The 23,885-nt window shown below is 41.0% G+C and overlaps 1 protein-coding gene across 1 annotated transcript in view; it reads right to left on the reverse strand.

Moving 5' to 3' along the window:
- Positions 1-23,885, reverse strand: part of agbl4 (AGBL carboxypeptidase 4) — a 310,302-nt gene that overhangs the window by 81,839 nt on the left and 204,578 nt on the right. The window contains exon 6 of the mRNA XM_063891997.1: positions 19,408-19,447. Within this exon, the coding sequence (XP_063748067.1) occupies positions 19,408-19,447 (40 nt within the window). The remainder of the gene's footprint in view (positions 1-19,407; positions 19,448-23,885) is intronic.

A 23,885-nucleotide genomic window follows, 5' to 3' on the forward strand; every position in this document is an offset into this window, starting at 1 on the left:
CTGACACTTGGGCAGATTGCCACACACTATATCAGGATTGAGAGTGATGGACAAGAGATTTGAGAAGCTTCTCAACAAGTCGAACAGAGGATTACTGCTAATCTGAGCTTCTGTTCAATAGCTCTCCTGTGCTTGTCAACATGAGGCTGCTCAGTTTCTGCACTCTTTGAAGTGGCCGGCGTTTAAAGGGCAACACTTATCCATTTAAAAGTCCCGGGTGATGTTACTCCAGCAAGTTCATTTAAAATGTAAACTTAAAAACTACATTTCTTAAATTCTCACAAGTTCATGTAGGTGCAACAAAGATGGACGTCTGTCTGGAGACACATTAGAAGTTTAGCGCTTCAAATTTATATTCATTTTTAGACATTTCTTTGTGTGACAATGAACTTTCCATAAGGTTACAACAGTATACCTGCATTTATTCAGAAAAACACTTCCAATTAAGTAGTACAACTCTAGTCAACTCACCACAATCCTTTGCTTTCATTTAATTATAACCCATATTGCCTAAGATGGCAAGTCCCAGTGACTCTTATTGTACATTTTAATTTCAATTTCTTGTGTTTATATAAACAAATAAATAATAGTTTTATTCCAAATATGTGTAAGTTTTACTAAACCTAATAGTTTTCTGATTCTGATGATTAATTCAGTTTGTGCTATTTTCTTTTTTCCACTTCATTTAATAAAACCACTTCACTGTAACTTTTAGTCTTGTGTTTTATACCTTTCTTATTCTATCTTTAGCTTCCTTTGTCTTGGATTGTCCTTGCTTTTTCTCTCTTGTTTTAAAAAGTATGTAAATGTAATGTTATAGTGTGTTTCTTTGGTCTTAATGTTTTTTTATAAAGCACTTTGAATCCAGTGCCGCTGCTAGCCATTTTGGTGCCCTAAGCATAATTCCTTCATGATGCCCTCCCCCCCCCCCCCCCCCCCAATAAAAAAACATTATGAGTTGTGATGAGTGAGTGGGGAGGGGAGGGGGGAGGGGAGAGGGGGGCACCATCGGTACCTTTGAGTAGTAGGCCTAAAAAGTGCCTCATATTTCTATAGTCTACTGAAATAATTTCGGCCTTATAATTATTATGACGATTTTTCATTAGGCTATTTTTGGTGGTGCCCCCTCGACACTTGGTGCCCTACGCACAGCGCGTAATGCGCGTTATGGGAGCGGCGGCACTGTTTGAATCGCCTTGTGGTTGAAATGTACTAAACCTGCCTTTCCTTGATAACAACATTTACAAAACTGACTGAAATGCTAATGCTAACACAACTTCCTGAATGGGATTTGAACAGTTGAGCACCTTCAAATTGTTTTATGTCTGATCTAATCTTTAAAACTGTGCAGTATATCATGTCAGCTTTTGATAAAACTACTGTCATGCACCAAAAGTCTCACAGTTTAACCCATGTACTTTTTTTCCTGGCTGTAATTATTTCATGCTACGTTGCTCCGAGCTCTCTTGTTCCGCTTCAACCAGCGGGGCGCGGAGCTTCAGAGAACACACCGTTATTCTGTGTGAGCGACATCTAGCGCACATCTGTCCGTCCTGGGAGAGGGATCCCTCCCTATGTACTCTCCCTGAGGTTTCTTCAATACTTTTAAACCCATGAATTGTTTTATTTTATTTCGGGGGTTGGATCGGGGCGGTGGTGGCAAAGTCCATAGGGGCTTGGCCTGGGAACTGGAAGGTCACCAGTTCAAGTCCCCGAAAGACCTAGTGCCACCGTGGTGTCCCTGAGCAAGACACTGGTTACCTACACTGCTCCCCGGGCGCCGTACATAATGGCAGCCCACTGCTCCTAACACTAGGATGGGTCAAATGCAGAGACCGCATTTCGTTGTCCTAGTACTTGTACTCTGTGCAATGACAATAAAGTTGAATCTTATCTTATTATCTTATCACTCTTCTCCTGCAAGGGCCTAAGAATAGCTTTTTGCATTTGCTGTAAGTTACAAAAATGTGTAACTTGTGATATTGGGCTGTATAAATACAATTTGTTGTTGCTTTTTTGTGCACTTAGTTTGTGTAATATAAAGAAGGTCTTTCTGTGATTGGTGACTGCAGCATCTACTCTGCAAGCGACATTCAATACGGCATTTCTATTGGATTATCAGAATAAGCGCAACATTTCAATAACTGCAGCCACGTGTGTGTGCATGCATCATGGGTTTATTTGCTAACAACATAAGAAAAAAACCCTAGGATTGATGCTACCTCAGCCTCTTATATATTTTGGACCAACAACCAATGGGGCTATTGAAGTGCGTCACATCTCAAAACTAGAGATGTTCTGTCATTTATACACATCCCGTGTCCAGCCACATGTTTTTCCTTTAGCTAAATTAGTCTCAAGACTGTTTGGAAGTTTAAAAAGTGTGTTTGATTCACTCCTCTCTGACCTCTGGACTTGTTAGAGTAGGAATGCACTCTCTCTCTAACACACACACAATCATTTGTAATCAGAGGTCCTGGTGCAATGTTCAGTTAGGTAAAAAAATGACCTTTCCAAATCCATAACGGTTTTCAATTATAACTCTTTAAATATCAGTTAGACGCTGTGGGTCTGTTGTTGGGTGTTGACTTTTCACCATTAAGGGAATTAAAAGCACAGCTGCTTTGAAGTTAATAAATCCAATCAGCTATTTTTTTTCATAAATGATTACTTTAGCACAGAATATCCACATTAAATTGTTCCAGACTATTGACAGGCTAAAGGTACAGTGACTCATTCACGCTAAAGGAATAACTCTAGATTATATTTCAGCTGTTTTTTCTGTGGGGCAATTGATTGGGTAAAGACTAGAGTCAGGACAGAAGCCAGACATCATGTCCTGCCTATTAGCTCCACACTGCCAGGCTCATCTATCTTTATTGGTCATCCATTAGCCTGTATTAAAGGGAGACACGGGATAATAGCAGTAATGATGCTGATGATGGAATTAGACTGCCAGGTACACACGTCATCGTTGCAGTGTTGCGATTGGAATCATAAAGAGTTCAGACAGATGGACGGACGGATGACATAAACAAGCACTTTTCAAGTTTCCCATCAGGGTATGTGTGAAAATGTGCGACACACAAATAAAAGAGAGCAAGATGAGACTATGCAATTCCGGTGACAAATGTCTGCGGTGCTCGGAAGATGTGCATTAACTTAACGGCACGTAGAAAGTCAATCTAAAGGCAGCACCTGTGCCAGTCTGCACCACGGACAGATGCTGGTACAGGTGTGCGTGTGATGATGGTTGGCAGGAGCGAGATCCAGCGTGAGCAGCGGCATACAAACAACACACACACACACACACACACACACACACACACACACACACACACACACACACACACACACACACACACACACACACACACACACACACACACACACACACACACACACACACACACACACACACACACACACACACACACACACACACACACACACACACACACACACAAATAAATGCACGCTGCCAGGCATTAGACAGCCGGGATGGAGGGTTCATTAAGGCAACTTTCTGCAAAGATGCTCTAAGATCAGGCAGAGCAAAATGGAGATATGGGTGTGACGCATTCAGAGGAGTCTTTTATGGTCAACGCGCCTCTGCGATCAATCACAACTGTTTACAATCCTGGGTAAAAAAGCGTTTGCCTATTTCGGTTGGAGGCATGTCACCAGTCTTTCTCTTATTATGCATCTTAATTAGCTTCGCATGAATTTCTAATCAACCATGAAGAAGGCATTCACCAATTTGAAAAGTGATAGCCCATGAAATGAACAGCACAGTCTCAAACAGGCACATCAGTTACTAATGCTGCAAAGACAGACCTTTGACTAAAAGAGAGAGACAGAAAGACGGACGTGGACCACACTCACTCTCACACACACACACACACACACACACACACACACACACACACACACACACACACACACACACACACACACACACACACACACACACACACACACACACACACACACACACACACACACAAAGGCAAACGATATTTTGAATAAATCCTTCATTAAGTATTTAGAGTGGTAGCAGCGCAGGCCCTGCCATCATGCTGTGTTTAGTCAGTGATCCACCCAGGAGACATTGATCTTCTTCATAAGAAACATAATGACCACCAGAGAAATACTGATCATATTTCAGCTCCAGTCAATTCCGTTCATTAGGGCCGCTCTACCTCCAACTGCGGCCTTGTATTGATCTCGCCACTGTCATCAGACTGTTATTCTCCACTAACTAGATAGGGAACTCGCAGAAGTGTAATTTATACAGTGGTAACAGCAAGAGGAACAACACTTACAGGGAAGTAACAAGCAAAAATATATATGAAATACCCAATACTTCCCCATCTGTGAAACAGCAATGTGTCCTTTCTGTGTTAACATCAGTGATGGAAGAAGTACTTAGATCTAGCTATAGTATATTGTAAAAATACTCTGTTACAAGTACACGTTTAAACTCCTGCTTAAGTGGAAGTACAAAAGTATTGGCATCGATATATTGTATACTTAAAGAGGACCTATTATGCTTTTTGGGGTTTTCTCTTTCCTGTTTGTGTGCATGTAAATGGTCTGCAAAGGCTAACATCCCAAAGTTCCTTCCAGAAGGAGTTTCTCTCCCACACAGCTGGGAGACGAGCCTCCATTGGACTCTTTTGTTTACTTCCAGAACATAGTGACATCACTATGTAACATGCATGCTTCTATTGGTTTGCACTCCAACACATTTTACGTGATAGGCTAAGGGGCAGGACAACTCTTAATGGTTGATCAATCCCAACAGAGCCTGCCAGCTAACCAATCAGAGCAGACTGGGCTCTGGTTTCAGACAGAGGGTGAAAAGAAGAGCTGCAGCACAGGCAGTATGAGAAACATAAAGAGCTTTTTGAACATTAAAGCATCGAGACATGTCCCAGTAGAGACACAAAATACAAATATCAATCTGAAAAAGAGCATAAAAGGGCCCCTTTAAGTATCAAAAGCAAAAAGATTTACAACTAATTTCAGAATCAAATAAATTCAATTCCTGGATTATGATTATTGATGCAATAATGTGTTCAGTACAGCTGGTAAAAGTGAAGCTAATTGCACTTTGTATACTGCCGCTGGATTTATTAACCTTCTTTATTAGCAAATAATCTGAATTTAAATGACTATAGTAATGAACGTTTTTCTGATAAATGTATTGGATAAAAGAAGTACAATTTCCAAAATGTAGTGGAGTTAATAGTATGAAGTATCATAAATGAAAATCTACTTTGTTACTACTACTTTCCACCGCTGGCTAGCCTCAAATGTCACACACCACACAAGAAATCCCTAAAAGTATCAAGGCTGTCCCCGGGTTTCAGAAAGATTTTGTTATGCCTCTAATACCCTTTCCATCGTCTCCCCTCCTCTAATCTCCACTTATCTGGCAGCCAGGTGAGCAGCTGGACATGGCTGGTGGGCAGGCTTTGGTCTGTGGAAATACAGCTCATCTTAATGGTATTTCTCCCCTCCTTTTTCTTTCCCTTCCATTTGCTTCTTTTACCCTTTCCTCCAGGGTGGCTGTCGGACAGAAAGGGAAGCAGCCAGAGAACTTTGCGATGCTGACAGGAGGGAGCCGCTGGGATAGGACCACAGCCGCCCGTCATGCGGAGGCTCACAGGTGCACAGCATCTGACGGATAATAGCAGATAAAACCCAGACGCTCCTCTCCAGGGGATGGGGGACCCGTTGGGGGGGGGGGGGGGGGGGGGGGGGGGGGGGCATGTTGAGGGGCAAAGTGCTCTGACAACTAGCAGCCTTTACTTAACCACCGACGATCCAGACACAGGCCCCCTCTCTATTCCCCAACACACACACTCGTCAAGGACAGCCAAGGTCACAGATCTCAGAAACCCTCCAGATTCATTCCTGCAGCTTACTGTACACTTGGGTGAGGTTAAGATTGATTCAGAGCTTAATACAAAGTGTTGGTACAGCTGCTGCGTCTGTAAAAGCACATCAAAACCCAGCAGTTTTTCCTTTTTTTTGCCGTAACGCGCTGCTCCTTTATTACTCTTGTTTTAATTTCTGTTGAAAGAGCTGTGAGTCTCCACAGTGTAATAAAATCTGTTTATGCCACAGAGATTTCTCCACCCCTTGTATCCTTATTGCATTTCATGTTTTTATTCATAACCAAATCTGTTTTTCATCTTAGCGAGCAAAATCTAAACTCCGGTGAACAAAACTCAAACACATTTTTGTCTGTTTAAGCTTAAATAATGCTGAGACAAACCTATTTAAATCTGTGGCATTTCATCTCCTGTCCGCACTCAGGATGACAACAGGAAACACTGTCTGTCTCTCCGTCACAGTCTGAGACACATTCAGATCTGTACAGGAGAAAACAGTCAGGAGGGATCTGGCAGTCAGGTGCTGACCTGAGACACACACCTCTGGTGACACTAAGAGACAGGTGCAGAGGATTTTTAGGTGCATTTACGATCTGCAGTGTCTGATGATAATATTGATCAATGCAATAGACTGTAGGAAGTAGACATACTCACCCATTGGTTTGTGGATTACAGTTTTAACATTTGACATACTTTGGCCGTCGTAATCTTGGTTTTTGTATGAGTTATTAAAAAAGGTAAAGTTAAGCTGAACAAGACATGAAAAGGCAACCGAAATGTTGAAATGAAATGCCTGAAAACACACTGAAAGAGTTAAAATTCCCAAAGTACCCAAACAGCTGTTAATCACAAGGCAGCCACCCCTTCAGCATACCATGAATTATAGTACATTTTACCCTAAATGAACTTAATATTGGAAAAATGATCATCATCATTGAACCAGACTTAAAACTAGCAATGGAGACCATAACACTGTCAGGAAAATGTTTACTCAGGTATGAATTCAAAAGAGATTGAAGGTCATTTCCTCATATACTTCTTTACAATTAAAGAGATGACTTCGTTTTGCTTTAATTCCTGCAAGCTTTATGAAAGACATTTGGTCTCCAATATAGGTCAGTACAAAGTCACACACACAGCAACATCACATTATCAGGAATATGTTTACAGAGGTATGAATTCAAATGAGAATTAGGGTCATTTTCTCATAGACTTTTATACAATATGACTTTTGTTTCGTGCTAGCTTAAGGAAAGAAAACAGGTTCAGGGCACTTCCACATTGACTTCCCTTTCCAGACACCGTCAAATCTTTTATCAGCATCCACGACTTTGGACCCTGAATCTAAAAACCGTAGACTAAACATTGATTTCTAATGTATTTTTGATTATGATTGGCCTGTGAACATCTCTGTCATTCCTTGGCCTCCATTAGAGGTGAGTACAAAGACACACACACACACACTGACACACACACAGCAACAGGGTGGCGTTGTAAATAGATTTCATGAATTTCAGATTTTTGGTTTAAGTGTCTTTAAACAGTTTCCTGGAGAACGAGGAGGCTGCTGCTCCATAGCTGAACCCGCCAGCTGATTTGCCAGTTGAAGCAGGGCAATTAAAATTAAAATCCCCCTATGGAAATCAATAATGTATAACATTTTTATTTATACATACAGACCCCTACGTACACACCCATTGGGCATTCATGCTCCACACGTAGATCTGAGGCAGGGACTGAGAGGAGATAACGACCTTGACCATGGCTGCCAGTAACTCCTGGCAACGTACCTGCGCAGAATATTATCATATGAACAATTTCACAGAGTGTCAGGTTATCGTATTAACAATTCATCTCAGCGGTGAAGCCTTACGATTAGGAACAGGTATCGGCCTGAAGCTGCAATATTTAGCATCCTATGGGCTGTGAAGCAATGAGGATGTGAATAACAGTTATATAGTGGCTGTTTAGAGAGACCTAGCACACACACACACACACACACACACACACCCACACCACACACAGTCCGAAAACTCAATCCAGCAGCCATAACACAGAGACAGAGTGGCATCAACCTCTATTATCTAGTCCCTATGCTGCTAACACAAAAGGCTCCCTGGAACAAAAATCCAATCAGTCCTCTCTTGGAGGATTTGCTCCACAGCAGTGCTCAGCAACACTGGTGGCTCTGCTGGTGACAAAGAAATAATCTCAGAGCCCACAGCCTGCTCACAGCCTGTTTACCGCCGCCGTCACATCGCCCTTTTAGAAAAGAGGACAGACAGAGTCTACGCTCCTCTGTTGTCATTTACTGTCCTCTGAGTTCTCTGCTTTTTCTGCATGCGGAAACATGAAACACACGGTTAGCTGTGTGTACAGGGCGTGAAATTGCAGCATTTGCGACACAGAAAATATTTACTCTAAGCATTAGTTGTATAAGCTTGACAATAAAAAAAAAACAACCTTCAGGCATATAGGCGAGAGACAGGTTTTATACAAGTGTTTACGGACTAATATTTCCAAAGTATTTCCAATAATGTGCTCCCCGTCCTTCTGGTTTCTATTCCTCACAGTCCTTTTTCTCTTTATCTGGTAAATTATCACACTCCTTCTTCATTCATTAGTATGCCTGCTGCTTATTTAGCTACGCTGCTGAGAAGCCTTCTACAAAATCAACTGGAAAATACTCAATATAAAGCGGCCAACGCGCCCCCCCCTCCCTCCCTCCCTCCCATCCTTCATCTCCTTTTTTGTTTTATGTGGTTTTTTTAACCACATCAAAATAGGAGCATAGTCCCTAATAATGAAGAGGAGGGAGATAAAATATGCAAATTCTCAGAGAAAGGATATAATTAGGGCAATAATAGGAAGTGTTGTTTTCACAGCTGCTCGTTTACACAAAAGCCTGATAGATTTTTTTTTATAAATCATGTTTTTGTTTTGCCTTTGCTCTTCCCTCCCTCACTCCCTCAAGGTGCAAAGTCGCCACTAAAAACAAATCTCTGCAGCACTCAAGCCCGAAAGTCAGTCAACCTTGCAGAGATCGAGCCACCCAGAGATTTCTATCAGCTCAGGTATGTACCACAGGCCGGGGAAGCAAACAGGAGGCTGAACACACGTTGTTTCAGGGCTTTTCACCTTCAACTGTCCTAAAAAGCACAAGGTGTTCTGGTGGGAAGAATGTCCAAGAGTATTTTATACAAGCTGTAGTGTTGAGCACTAAGGACGGTGCAAGAGCTTCAAAAAGGCTAAATGGTTTCTGGATGCACAGTAATTTGTTCTGAATTATCCACCTCTACCAACATACTGCTGCCACTTGTTATATCTGAAACAATTGAGTGACAAGATCATACTTAGCATTTTGTTGCTCAAAATTGGTCAACACCAAATTGAAACTACTTTGCTGGCTAGATCTTTGTAACTCAACTCTTTGATGTGGAGTTTAGAGTAATTTGGATGAAAGCGTGTAGATTTCAGAGTAAGTCTAAGAGGGGATTTGTCCAGCAGGTAGATATCAGCTGATGAAAGTCTATACAACAAATAAACTAGCACACATGAAGGGCTTAACTTCCATTTATCTGCAAGAATAAATAAATAAAGATGAGCCTTTTTGACACTTAAACGTGTTTCCTTCAAAGTCAAGCAGTAATGGTTCAACCTCAAATAGTTTAAATATTCACCCTGTGTTTCATGAGGCCAGCATTTCACAGGATTGAGAGGCAGGAGGGAAACTATCACTGCGCCCGTATGATAGAAGTCCATAAGTGCAATTTGCAAGAGGACCAACAAATATTCATCATATTCAAAACAACAGCACCACCACCGCAGCAAAGACATAAACACATGATGTATACTTGTTTGGATGGCTGCCCGGAGACTTTCATCTAAAGAAATGAAGGCTATTAAATGGCTGGGAGAAGCCTGGCTGCTGCATTGTGCAAGTTAGATACAAGTTGACCCCACGTTCACACTGCAGACAATTTACTCAAAGTAAACGCCATTTTCTGACACGTGGTAAGCAAGAAAGGCACTGTTTAAAGAGGCCCTATTCTGCTTTTTGGGGGTTTCCCTTTCCGGTAGTGTGTTGTATATGTTTTAGCGCATGTAAATGGTCTGCAAAGGCTTAAATCCCAAAGTTCACCATCTCCCTCTTGAGCTAGGGGACTACAAACGCCTCGATTGTAGTCCTGTTTACTTCCGTAAAGACATCACTATTTAACACTTATGCTTCTGTTGGCTAACACTCCAACACATTGTACTTGATAGACTGAGGGGTGGGACATCTCTAAGCGGTTGAGCAATCACAACAGAGCCGGCCAGCTAACCAATCAGAGCAGACTGGGCTCTGGTTTCAGACAGAGGGTGAAAAGAGGAGCTGCAGCACAGGCAGTACGACAAACATAAAGAGCTTTTTGAACATTAAAGCATGGAGACATGTCCCAGTAGAGACACAAAATACAGATATACAGTATACGTCCTCTTTAATGACAGTACTTCCTAGGAAAGAAATCAAGGCTCATCGGAGGCTTTAAACTACGTTTCCCCTAAAAACAGGGACTAAAACATGTATTTCCTGGAGTTGATTACATTTATATTATTTCCCTTATGAGGTTAGTGGTTGTCTATTTTGTATTTGACCATAATAAGTTTGGTAGGCAGACAAAAAATGTGTTGCTGATGGCGGATTTTTCTGCAATAACAGCCAAACCAATTTTCCACGGCTGCCTATTTTTCCTAATGCTGTGTTTGTTTTATTAACTGTTGCTCCTCCTGGCAATCTGAGCAACCGCGAGCGCCATCCTGGTAGGAAACCCAATTATCAAGACTACTGTTCTGGTGAGAGTATGAAATAGATCTGAAATGTTCATTTTGCTATTTAATCACGGGCCTATTTTAAGAGGATGAGGTAATAACTTAACCTGTAAATCATTGTAGTTCATTTAGATTTGTAGCTGGTAAACACATTTACCTGCGCAGTGAGGGATTTCTCCAGCCCACTGCAGATTCCTTCCAATTAATTATATTTATTTAATCACTGAGAATTAGGTGTATCAGCTCCTCGGGTGTGCAAAATAAATGCACTTTGGATAAAGCGACTAACAGTACGAACCCTAAAAATAAACGTATAACCTTTTTTATTTTCTGTCGCAGGCTATGGAACAGTGGTGCAAAAATAATGGTTATTTGGGAAGCTTTGAAAAATTAAAAAAAACAGGTTCCATGTTTGTACGTGAAAGCTTATTTTTTCTGTATTATTATTCATATTATTTTTATCATTTATCATTTTAATACATAAGTTTAGATGTTATTATTATTATAGGATTTATGTATTATTATTCATATTTTATTAGGTATTTGTTATGTTATTATTAATTTCATTATTGTGTTGATGTATTATCATTATTCATATTTTTATTACATTTAAAGGAAGTTATTATTTTATGTATTTATTAATTATTATTATTATTATTATTATTATTATTATTATTATTATTATTATTATTATTATCGTAATATGAACTCATATTATAAAATCAGTTGCTGCTTTTTCTCCTTTGATGTCTGATTTCTTTTTAAACATATGCCCAGATCAGGGAGTTTCCATGGAAACAATAAGGCTGAGAAAATTATGGATGTGACCATCAGCTTTACACTTAATACCATTGTTCATATTATACCCATGCCACTCATTAAATCTCCATATTGTAACTATGTAGATATGCAGATGTATGTATGATGGATTCAGACACAGCGTGAGCAGCTGGCTGTGCGAAATGCGACCTCTGACCTCAACAAGGGGTTTTGTGTGAAGAGAGGAAAGCAGGGAACACACAGCATATCTGTGGGAAGAGATAGAGGCTCTAATAAAGAGCATTTCTCCACAGTAACAGCAGGAACGAGAGATGCAAAGTGAGAAGTGATAGAGGGAAAAAGAAGAAAGTGAGAGGAGAGATCTGAGAACTGCCTATTATCTCCACACTGCTTCACTGCTTTAGACACACACACACACACACACACACACACACACACACACACACACACACACACACACACACACACACACACACACACACACACACACACACACACACACACACACACACACACACACACACACACACACACACACACACAACCTTCCTCTTCAAATCTGCCCAGATCTCATGAATATGATTGACCTTTTTTTCCCACTGTAATACTGAGAGCGCATAAAGGGGGAAAGGAGAAACTAAACAGAGGCAAGCAGAGTTAATTTAGAACAACACATCTGCAGATATGGAAAAGGACAATCTAATCGATAAGCCAAAAGAATGACAATGGCCTCTCGGATCAATGTCTGCACCCTATTTTCTCACTTTGAAAAGACAAAGCCTTTCATGCAGGTGTGTGTGTGTGTGTGTGTGTGTGTGTGTGTGTGTGTGTGTGTGTGTGTGTGTGTGTGTGTGTGTGTGTATGTACCTGGCTGCTGCTGCTGCTGCTGCTGCTGATGCTGCTGCTGCGGAACAGTTGCCAGGACTAATCATTATTTAGTTGTGGTGGGGCTGGAAAGGTCAGCAGTCTGAAATGTCAGGCTGTGTTCAACAGGAGCCAGATGCAGCCGTGCGCTGCTCAAGTGTCCAATTAAAGAGGGCCGAGTGAGGTTTGAGTGGGGCTGTGTGTGGTAGTCACTGAGCATGTGTGTGTGAAATGAGAAAGTGAGAGTAAAGAGATAACCTGCGTGTGTTTTTTGTTCTTCGCCACATGTATATATCAGGGTTTTATGCAGAATACACTCAATTACCTGTGCGTGAACACATGTGAGTCTTTCTTTCGGAGTAGCTAATGAACGCCATTAGAGGCAAAGGCCAAGGGAGGAGCAGGAGGAGAGTCTTTATCAAGTCTTTTTTCGCTCTCACACACAGCACGTTATGAGCCTATTAGTTCGTCCACACCCTGCGATTCCTCCTGCTGAAGACGAGACAAAAAGAAGCGATGAAGGATAGAGAAAAAGAGGGAATAATACAAAGCCAGAGAGGGCAGAAACAAAGGCATCACGATAATTTAAGATTCTTAATAAATGAGAGGAGATAAGAGATGCTAAGTCAAACGAGCAGAGGAAGAAGGGAGAGGATGGCGAGGAGAAAGGGAGCGCAGGAGCGGAAACTCCTTTAATCTGCAGGGAGGAGGAGAGGGTGTCCTGCCTGTGTTTCCCTATCAGAGTCACTCATCTGAACGCCTCACCTGCTCTTCATACAGCCATCATAATAACCTTCACCGTGTTCAGTGTGTGTGTGTGTCCGCTCACCTACTGTGAATAGTAATAAGCAGCAGGGCAGGATAAAATATGTCTGCCGAGTTAAGAATATAATAGACTTCCCTTCAAGGCCATACGTAACAACAGCCTGAATAATGACCTGCAATCATTTACACAGCACACTGAGCTGCACCGGTCAGAGGAAGAAACCTTTCAGTGGAAAATAATTGAAAGCTGTTTCAGTGTATAGGACTTGAGGAGGGAATTTCAACTGGAATATAACGTATGCTCGTCCAAAGATGCAAGAAGTAACATTTTGTTAAAGTATTTAGATGAATTCAATAGGATTGAGAGAATAAATATATAGAAACGGAACATTAAATGATACAATTCACCGTTTTCCGACGGACCGGACTTTTACTTGCGGTCGTACCGGATGTTATTGTTTTTAGCTTCAGTTAGCACGCAGCTAATAATAGTATATCGTGTTTAATGACCAATAAAGCTTGTTGTATAATGGAATATCATAAGGGGAAGCGTCATACATCAACAGATGGCGACGGTAACATCACAAGAGGGCTAAGCAAAACGTGCCCTAGACCCGCCTCCGTCTACGTCAGCCAATAGAAGAGACGGGGGATATGCCCATGTGACAACTAGGGGCCAACAAGATCCGGCCCCCGCCGCCAACCAATGAGAGAAGACGAGCCCGGAAGGACCAGAGAGTAGAAATGTGTGATGTAAACTGAAGACCGAGGCCTTTCCTCCACGCTGCTGGTAGAAAGCTAACTGCTTCAACGTGGACTGTGGATCAGTTGACATGGGGAAGGACCGCAGCTGTGTTTCTTTTGTAGACTTATCATATCATTTTAATAATAAATGCTGTGAAATTTAGATGAGAAGCTTCTTGGTGTTCATTATCTAATAAAAAGAAAAACACACATTTTTGTTAGGATGATCTTTCGTGATTTAAAAAAAAGTCTGTGTCATTTTAAGCGTTTTTTAGATAAAGACAGTTTTATAGGTATTATTACAAACATGTCAAGCCAAAAGAAATACAGGACAGTTATGTAAGAAGATATGTGACTTTAGCTAGTACAATTGAATTATCTTAGTCTTATTTAGAGCATGGTAGTGGTACTAGTTCATCCTATATTAGCCAAATTAGTATTTCAACAGCAAGCACTAAAAGAGAAAGAAGGCTACTAACATTATCTTAGATCAACTTCTTTATTTCGCCCTTTTGTTAAAAACCACAACATCAACATTTATGTGGCTCTTACAGTGTTTTCTTTTTCTCACAGTGTGTTTTATTATCACTTGAGTAAAACTTTTTCGCAAGTAAAGTAAAGTAATAGACTCAACATCTCCAGCAGTGGCTCAGTCAGTAGGGGCTTGGACTGGGAACCGTAGGGTCGCCGGTTCAAGTCCCCGGACAGACTTGAAATATGGAAAGTGGACTGCTACTTGGAGAGGTCCCAGTTCACCTCCTTGGCCCTGCTGCGGTGTCCTTGAGCAAGGCACCGGACACCTCCAATCCCCCCTCCCCATTGCTCCCCGGGCGCTACACGATAGCTGCCCACTGCTCCTAGTACTAGGATGGGTTAAATGCAGAGGACCAATTTCACTGTGTGTGCTCTGCTGTGTGCATGTATGTGACGAATAAAGAGGGTTTCATCCTCAGATTCTATCTATCTTTCAAGTTGTTTTGCCATTTATCACATTTAAGAGATCACAGGGAGGTAAAGTGTGTTGCTGCATACCGGCTAAGCTACAAAGAAGAACAGAAAGCGCAAAAAGTGAAATAACCTTGGTGAGAGCAGCAGCTTTGCAAGGCATTACGATCCTTTTACTTTTCTTGTTGCATAATATTTAATTTAAATCTGATTGTTATTGCTATCAACTTAGACGGTTTAATGAATCCCTGCAGACACCTCTAAGGCGGCAGGAGCTTAAATGGAAGAGAAGGACTTTCTGAGTCTCTTTACTTTGTGTAACACAATAAAAGAAGCACAAGCTCAGAGTGATGGAGGAGAATGAATTTGTTCCCCACTGTATCTAAAAAGCCCTGAAACTCATTGACTACCATTTCAATAATTTGTAATAGATGTGAAATAGAGCATGATTCCATGAATGTGTTGCCTTGAATTAATTCAGTACTTCATTTTGGTGGATAGTATGTACTAATGTTTCCCTCGGTCTGCAGTCGGAGTGCATTTACCCAAACAGGTACGAAGAGGTTTTATGAGAAAGGCTAGACAAAAGTCCTTCCTGAGTTAATCACATTTGACAACCCATCTGGAGTTTACCAACCTTAGAGCATTAGTAAAAATACCTTCTGCTGTAATGAGGCAATAAAAACGTAAACACAAACACGATTCAAAGGCCACAAACATGACGGATGATGATCAGAGAAGTGTCCTTGAAGAAAGCCTGCTCTGTGGCTCAATACCTATGAACGTGATACATTTAAATAGTTAGATTTCTGTCATCAAACCCCCAAATTACATTCTTCATCAATACATCAGGAACACAAGCCATATACGAATGCTTATACAAGCATATCTATCTGTAGGATAGGCTAATACTTCCCTGTTCTTGTTTCTCACATTCTGAATACTGTAACTTAGCTAAAACTTGTAAGCTAGCAAGAAAATGAGGCAATAGTTTCCAATAATGGTTTTGAAGATGGGTGATAGTTGAGTGAACCCTCCTTTTCCTGTTCATTCATTCATTCCCCTTTCTACCTCATCTTTACCCACATTCCTACATCCCTCGGTCCCCACAACTCTCAGTTTCCTTTATCCCTTCCTCCCTATACCCCTTAATTTATCCCTCCCTTCATCCCTAACACCCTACATGTCTTCATCCTCCTCGACCCTCATCCAACACTCCCTTCATTTCTTCACACAGTCATCCCTTTATCGATCCCTACATCCCATCTACAATTTTTCCTCCCCCCTTACATCCCTTCCTACATATATCCCTTCAACCGTTCATCCCTACCTGCATCCCTTCATCCCTTACTCCCTAAATACAGTACATTCATCCATTGAACCCTCATCCATCACTCCCTTCATTTATCCGTACATCACTTTGACCCTTCGTCCATCCCTCCCTAAATCCATTCGTACCTAGATCCCTAAAACTCTCCCTCCCTTTGTCCGTTCATCCCTCCCTTACTACATCCCTTCATATCTAGATCCCTTAAACACTTAATCCCTCCCTCCTCCTCCCTCCATCCCTTCAACCCATCGTTACTCCAACACTACATCCCTCCATCCCTTACTCCCTACATACATTCATCCATCCCTTGAACCCTCATCCATGACTCCCTTCATCCCTTCCTCCTTAAATCCTTTCATCTATTCACCCCATTATCATCCCTATACCCCTTCCTACCTCTCTTCCTACATCCCTTCATCCCTTACTCCCTACATACATTCATCCCTTGAACCCTCCTCCATGTCTCCTCTCCGTCCATCCCATTATTATCCCTATATCCCTTCATACCACCCTCCCCTCATCTCTTCGACCTTTCACCCCTTACTCCCTAGATCCCTTCATCTATTTATCCCTTCATCTCTCCCTATATGCCTTTGACCCTTTGCCCCTCCCTCACTTCATCCCTCACGCCCTATATACTTCCATCCCTTTGACCATCATCCATCACTCCATTCATCCCTCAACTTCGACAATCCTTTGACCCTCATCCCTCACACCCTGCATACATCCCTCCCTTACTCTATAGATCCCTTCAACAACATTCCTCCTCATCTTCATCCCTTCCCCTTTTAGTCAACATTTCCTGTAAATACATCTTCAACTAGCTTGTAAAAGTGCACTTGACCATCAAATGTGTTATAAAGTATTTATCCTTCCCGTCCAATCAGATTTTCCTCTGTCAAACTCTGAAGGCCGGGGGTTGAGTGTAGCCCTGCACAGGGCCGGAGGAACAGCTGCAACACAAACCTGCTAAATTAACCCGGTCTCACGAGCCTCACATACGCATTATTCTAATCTAAGCATATTAGATCATACAGATACTTTAGACATAAGGGTCTACATATCCTCCTCTGCGTCCCCATCTGTTTCTCCTCCCCCGTTTTTTTCCAATTTCTCCTCGCTTTCCATCTCAGCGGATCCCTCCGTTCTCGCAGCTGCCTCTCTACAGTGAGAGACTGAAATAGATTTTTGAAAGTGCAACTACTTTGTGTTCCCACACCAAGTCCAACTTAGAGCACCATATGCGAGTCTGACGGCTACATGTTGTGTGTTTGAGGTGCATATTGGATGCAATTCAAAATACTTTGCACAAATGGCACACACAGTTTACCCTTCAGATGCAGACTGAGAGTTAAAAGGACGCTTTGAACAAACACAACAATACTACATATGCTCATAAATATAAAGTGCTATATTCATGTTCTTTACTGAAGTGTGCAACTGCTTCCTTTCACAAACACACAATGCAAAAACTGCTGCATAATTTGTTCAACATAGTTCAAATTTATCCCATACTGTCCTTATGTTTCTCAGTATGTAATGCCCTTTCAGTGGCGCATGATCGTTTCATGCCAGAGGGATCCCATTTTGAACATTTTAGAAGCGTGCATAAAAGATTCAGTTGCTTTCATTTATATCGTTGGCAACCAGCTGTGAATAAATGATAGGACATGTTTATGATATAGTTTCAATGATACACATGAGAGACTTTTAAACGCGCATTTATCTGAGAGTTTCTGCAGTGCGTGTCGGTATGAGCCGCAAAGCATTTCAGTTGTGTTTATGAAAGTATTTCAGATGGTAGAGCGGATGGTTTCGGGAGCATATGTGAGTGTTTCATAATATTGAACGAGAAAATATCTTGTAAACACATAGCAAGTAAAATGGTGGTAGGGTTAAGTGTACATTACATCACATTTAGCAACTTTAAGCACATAAAAACACAGTCTATCGAGGCGTGTATAGAAACATACATGCTCTTACATAAGCTCCTTTCACACATTCACTGAATCCCTACAATGTTTTCCACGGGGATCTGTGTTTCAATGTCAAATTCACTCAGACCCAACATAAAACACACTTTACACTTTCAGCTATCTAGTACAATATCTGTGTAATGTACAATTGAACCCATGTATATAAAGAGCTGTTTAAATTCAGGGGACAGTCACGGCAAGTTGAAGATGTTTCCATACCACCGGCAGGAAATCGGAATAAAGACAGGGTGAAGAGAAACGGAGACATCATCTTACAAAAATTAAGGAATGGCAGGAGACTCAAGGTTATCTGCGCCTTGCCTGACTTTGCTCTCCTTATGTACCACCGAATGCCTTTACCAACCGTATTATTTCCTATAAGTGTGAACCCGTCTGACATGGACAATATCCTGTTGCATGCTAAATGAATGAGACGGAAAACTCCGGACAATGCGCAGACCTGAAACTCCAGATATTGAGTTAAGGAGAAAACAAATCCAGCTACAGTTTTTCAGTTAAATACAGACGGGATAGTATAATGAAAACGTAATAATATTATAAACCTGATTAGGTAAAAGCAAACTTGTCTGGATGTCTTCATCAACATAGTTTTAAAACCAGTGACACATTTAATCTAGCCCAGAAGAAGACTTATTGTGACAATCACTGTGAGAGTAATATCTGACCTGTTGACTAATCACTTAATAATCCAAAAATGATTACAAAGTCTTCCCTTATGCTCCGTCAAACCTGCTCTTACAACACACTTGGAGGGATGTACGCACATGTAGAAGAGGGTTCAGGGCATGTTTTGTCCGTCTGACTTCAACTGGATGGTTTATTTTCCCATTATAAAAGCTTTAGGTCAATACTTATATCACATCCTAACACAGCATCCCTTAAAACACTTAGATTAGTTTAACGGACCAGCAGCCATCAAATCACCACTGATGCAGCCTCAGGGTTTTCCACAGCGCAGGCATTATGTTATCTGCGTTACAGTATGTGTTATACTTACATGTGAAGCCGTGTGTGTGTATGTGTGTGGGAGTGTAGGAAAGCTGCTTCCAGAAAACAGCTTTTAGCATTCAGATAGTGGGTTAAAAGCATGTGCACTGGGAGCAGCACTGGTATGTTCCTGTCAGATCCATATGATGCCACATGGAAAACATTGAAGTACACTGACGCTGGGGTTCCTACGGGAGCGTCACAGGGCCGTTTTACATCAGTGGTGCAGTGGTGATGGTGTAGAGAAGCAAAAGGGAAGTAACAAGACTCAGGGACTTACCCATGTTGGTGATAGTCAACAGGTCTAGACGCCGTTGTTGCTGGAAGAAAACGAGAGAACAAAGTTAGACAAATGATCCCGAAATGATTCCCAATAATTGGTAGTTATCTTACAGCTCCGGGAAAAAATCAAGAGACCACTCCAAATGTTTCTTAAATCTTTATCTCTACATGGCAGCCATTCCAGTGTCTGTTGAATTCCAACACAGAGAAAAATGGTCAGTAGTTTAAAGAATACAATAAAACTCAAAGACGTACCTATAAATAATAAAACAAGAGGGAATGATATTGTTTTTTCCCGTGGCTGTATGTCAGTAGCACGTTCATCATATGCATATATTATAACAATAAGAAGCTTTTTATTTCACCGTACAGTATTCAATTAGAATTTCGATTTGAGATAAACATAGTTGACTTATTTTTGCATTTTACTTGCACAGTTTTTGCACTATTTTGTGTAATGTATGTTCATGAATCATTGGAGGAGTATTGGACTTTATTTTATTTGAATTGCCAACAACTTCCCTGTATAGCTACATGATAGTTAAACCTTTGAATACTGAATATTTGAAGCTTGAACTCTATTTAATAAGCCCAGTAGAACCCAGTAGTAGTTGACCCTTTGCAATAGCTTGATGGTAGTTCAATTCTATTCATATAGGCTACTGGTTATAATTGTAGGATGCTCTGACTGTCTTGTAAGACTGCTGACTGAACAAAAAGAAATTGAATTAGCAGTATGTGAGTCTGTTGTAGAGAAGAAATTAAAAGCTTGCACCAATGTGTGTTTGTAGTTTTTCATAGAGTTTGTGGGTGCAAATGTGACCTTATGGGTTTTGATGGAGTGCGTTTGAATTAGAGTGCAATTTTACACTTGATGTCTCCAGCAGCTAAGAAGGAGTCTAGAGGAGGCGCCATAGCGTGATACCACTCTCTTTAACCTGCTGGCTCCCTACACACACACACTCACTCACAAGACACACGCACTTGACAGTTCAGCACTGCAGTAATCAACACCTAAACCCTCCTCATCTACCGGTCCCTCAGGAAACAAGACCTTCACATCCTGGGAACGGATGAAGGGTCTGTGTGTGTGAGTGTGTGGGAGACCTACAGTATGGATGGGTCACAGTCAAAGCCAGCTTTTAGGACTTCATTCATATTCAAGCTTTATGCTAACCAGTTTCTGAGAGGGATAAGCAGAGAGGCTCTCAGAGGATTTCTCTCTCCTCGCCTACCGTGTTGCCTGGAGTGGGACTCTCTGATCGGCTACTAAACACTTATCTTAGTACAGAAGATGTACTTACTCACACTGACTTTAAACATACAATATTAGAGGAATACCTCCCGCTGGGTGTAACATTTAAATATCTTCAAATATAATTTACAAACACTGTAAAGCAACATTAGGGGTAGAAGTACCCTGGTATATTTCTGTAATCGGCCTGAAACGCCTCCATTGACTCCTTTGTTTACCTCCGTAACTTGTGTGACATCACTATGTAACACTCACGCTTTTATTGGCTACGATCCAACACATCGTACGTGATAGGCTAAGGGGTGGGACATCTCTAAGTGGTTAACAAATCACAACAGAGCCAGTCCAGCTCACCAATCGGAGCAGACTGGGCTCTGGTTTCAGACAGAGGGTGAAAAGAGGTGCTGCAGCACAGGCAGTATGAGAAAAACAAAGAGCTTTGTGAACATTAAAGCATGGAGACATGACACAGGAGAGACACAAAATACATCATATGAACCTGAAAGAATGTATAAGATATACTCTTTAAAAGAGAACTGGGTAATTGAGTGAGATTGATTAAAAAGAAAGAGAATGGTCAACGTTTAGGACGTCAAGGCTGTTATATATAATTACATTTAGCCCCTATGTGTCAAGCTTAATTCAATGTGGAACATTTAGTTTGACATTTTAAGTAATTCATACCATAGAGAACATAAGTATGCAATGACATTCATTCATGTCTATATTTTTGTTATTTCATTTGAATATAAATTGTATACATATTTTAGATTATGTTTCACTGAGTAGAATGCAGACATGAAAAGTGAGCAAAGAACACAACTATGAGCCAGTCTTACAGACAGAAGAAAGGAGCATTTTGAATGATGAGGGATGGAGATGGAGGAGCAATTATTCTCCATGTATAAAATGATGGTGAAAAGAGATTTTTTGAAGAGCTGATTCTTCATTAAGAACTGAAAAAGGCCAATGATGCTTCAGCTGTGCCTGAGGGAACATATTCCAGCACGCCAGAGAAAAGACACAGCCTTATTTGAACGATGGATGACTCACTCAGATTTTGGCTGTTTATTTGCTTATTTTGCCTTGGATATAACAGCTCAGTATGGAGAATAAAGGGCATTGTACGAGGTGCAGGAGGTATGGGGATGTTGGGGGTTGTGACCATGTAAGCAGTAGAGGTCACTGTGACAACATGACACACAGAGCAACAATGTGTGTGTGTGAGCAAGCTGAGATCTCACTCACACACACACACAGACACACACACACAGACACACACACACACACACACAGACACACACACACACACACACACACACACACACACACACACACACACACACACACACACACACACACACACACACACACACACACACACACACACACACACACTCTGCTGCTGCTACCACCTGTGGAGGCTACTGGCTCTCTACAGTGGGTCAGATATGGAGCCGCACACACAGACACACACACACACACACACAGACACACAGACACAGACACAGACACAGACACACACACACACACACACACACACACACACACACACACACACACACACACACACACACACACACACACACACACACACACACACACACACACACACACACACACACTCTGCTGCTGCTACCACCTGTGGAGGCCACTGGCTCTCTACAGTGGGTCAGATATGGAACCGCAGCAGGAATCAATAACATCAAATAAACATTTACACCTCTAGTTCTGCCTTCACTGCCGCCTTGTTTTGAACAACAACAGTTGGCCACTATCACCCTCACTAAAGCACAACATACTACACCACATATGTTTGTTTATAGTAGAAACACTGCATGAACATTCAGATTTCTTTGGCAAATCCAACTCCGTCTGCAGGACAGAAACTAACATTTGCACATGTATATATGGACTTTTTATCGGGTCTTTTTGTCACATATTGTTTTTAATTTGAATGATTTGTCTGTGGTGAAGAATACTTCAAGTACTCCAGAATTACATCAAATGCATAGTATATGATAAAACGAATATAGATCTGTCCTGTGCAAAGGTTTCTGGTAATGGAAGAGGTATGAAATGAAATGATTAGAATATCAGATTACATTTTCAATTGAATTGTGAATTGTCTAGCACCCTCTACTGGCTCTCCAGTTCTCTGCAAGTAAGACTAGGGTACTATGAATACTTGAGTATCATTTCTAAATGACTTCTCCACATGAATGACTGTATTTGAATGGATCATAAAAGACATGAGCACACATCATACCAAGGGACTCCTAAACCACATTTTGAAATCCATCTTTCAAAATCCTTACAAGTCATAGTAATTCACACACACTCACACACACAACACACACACACACACACACACACACACACACACACACACACACACACACACACACACACGCACAGCAGTCTGTAAGCAGCAGATGATGTTCAGCCTGCCAGTACTGATACACAGATAATGAATCCCTGGTAGAGAATTACAACACACTACCACTGCTCTCTCTTCCTGCAGCTTTTGTTGGTCCTAACGTGGATAAGGTGCTTAGTGTTCTTTAGGATGAGACACACACACACACACACACACACACACACACACACACACACACACACACACACACACACACACACACACACACACACACACACACACACACACAGAGAAAGAAGAGGGGTCTGACACAGAGAGAATTACATTAGCAAAAGCATTTCAAGGCAGAAAATAGGATTGAATTAATCTTTATCAAACGCAGCCGAGAGCTGAGGGATCACACCCTGTTCGAGTGTCGCTCCACTGTCCTCTCACTTACACACTGTGTAAGACTGAACCCAAAACTAAATATTTATTATTGACAGCCTTTATTATTACTACCAGGTTGGTGGGAATTGGAATTATTGAACCTGTCTTTCAGAATCAGTATATGGATCATATTTTATTCATCCCGAGGGAAATTTGTTTTTGTGCAGATGCTGGATTTTCTTTTGTTTGACTAAAAAAAAAAAAGTTTAGCATAATAACTAAAAGAAAAACATTACAATAAAAAGTAAAGACATGAAAAGAAATGAATACAAATGAATAGAATACATATATCTTTTGCAAATAAAACATAAAATAAAATTTAAAACAATTAATTAATAAACATTTTAAGTAAAATTGCGCAATAAAAGGATAAATAAATAAAAACAAGAATAAAAATATTTGTATCAACATA

This window comes from Eleginops maclovinus, chromosome 9, assembly GCF_036324505.1.
Source record: "Eleginops maclovinus isolate JMC-PN-2008 ecotype Puerto Natales chromosome 9, JC_Emac_rtc_rv5, whole genome shotgun sequence".
Classification (NCBI taxonomy): Eukaryota; Metazoa; Chordata; class Actinopteri; order Perciformes; family Eleginopidae; genus Eleginops; species Eleginops maclovinus.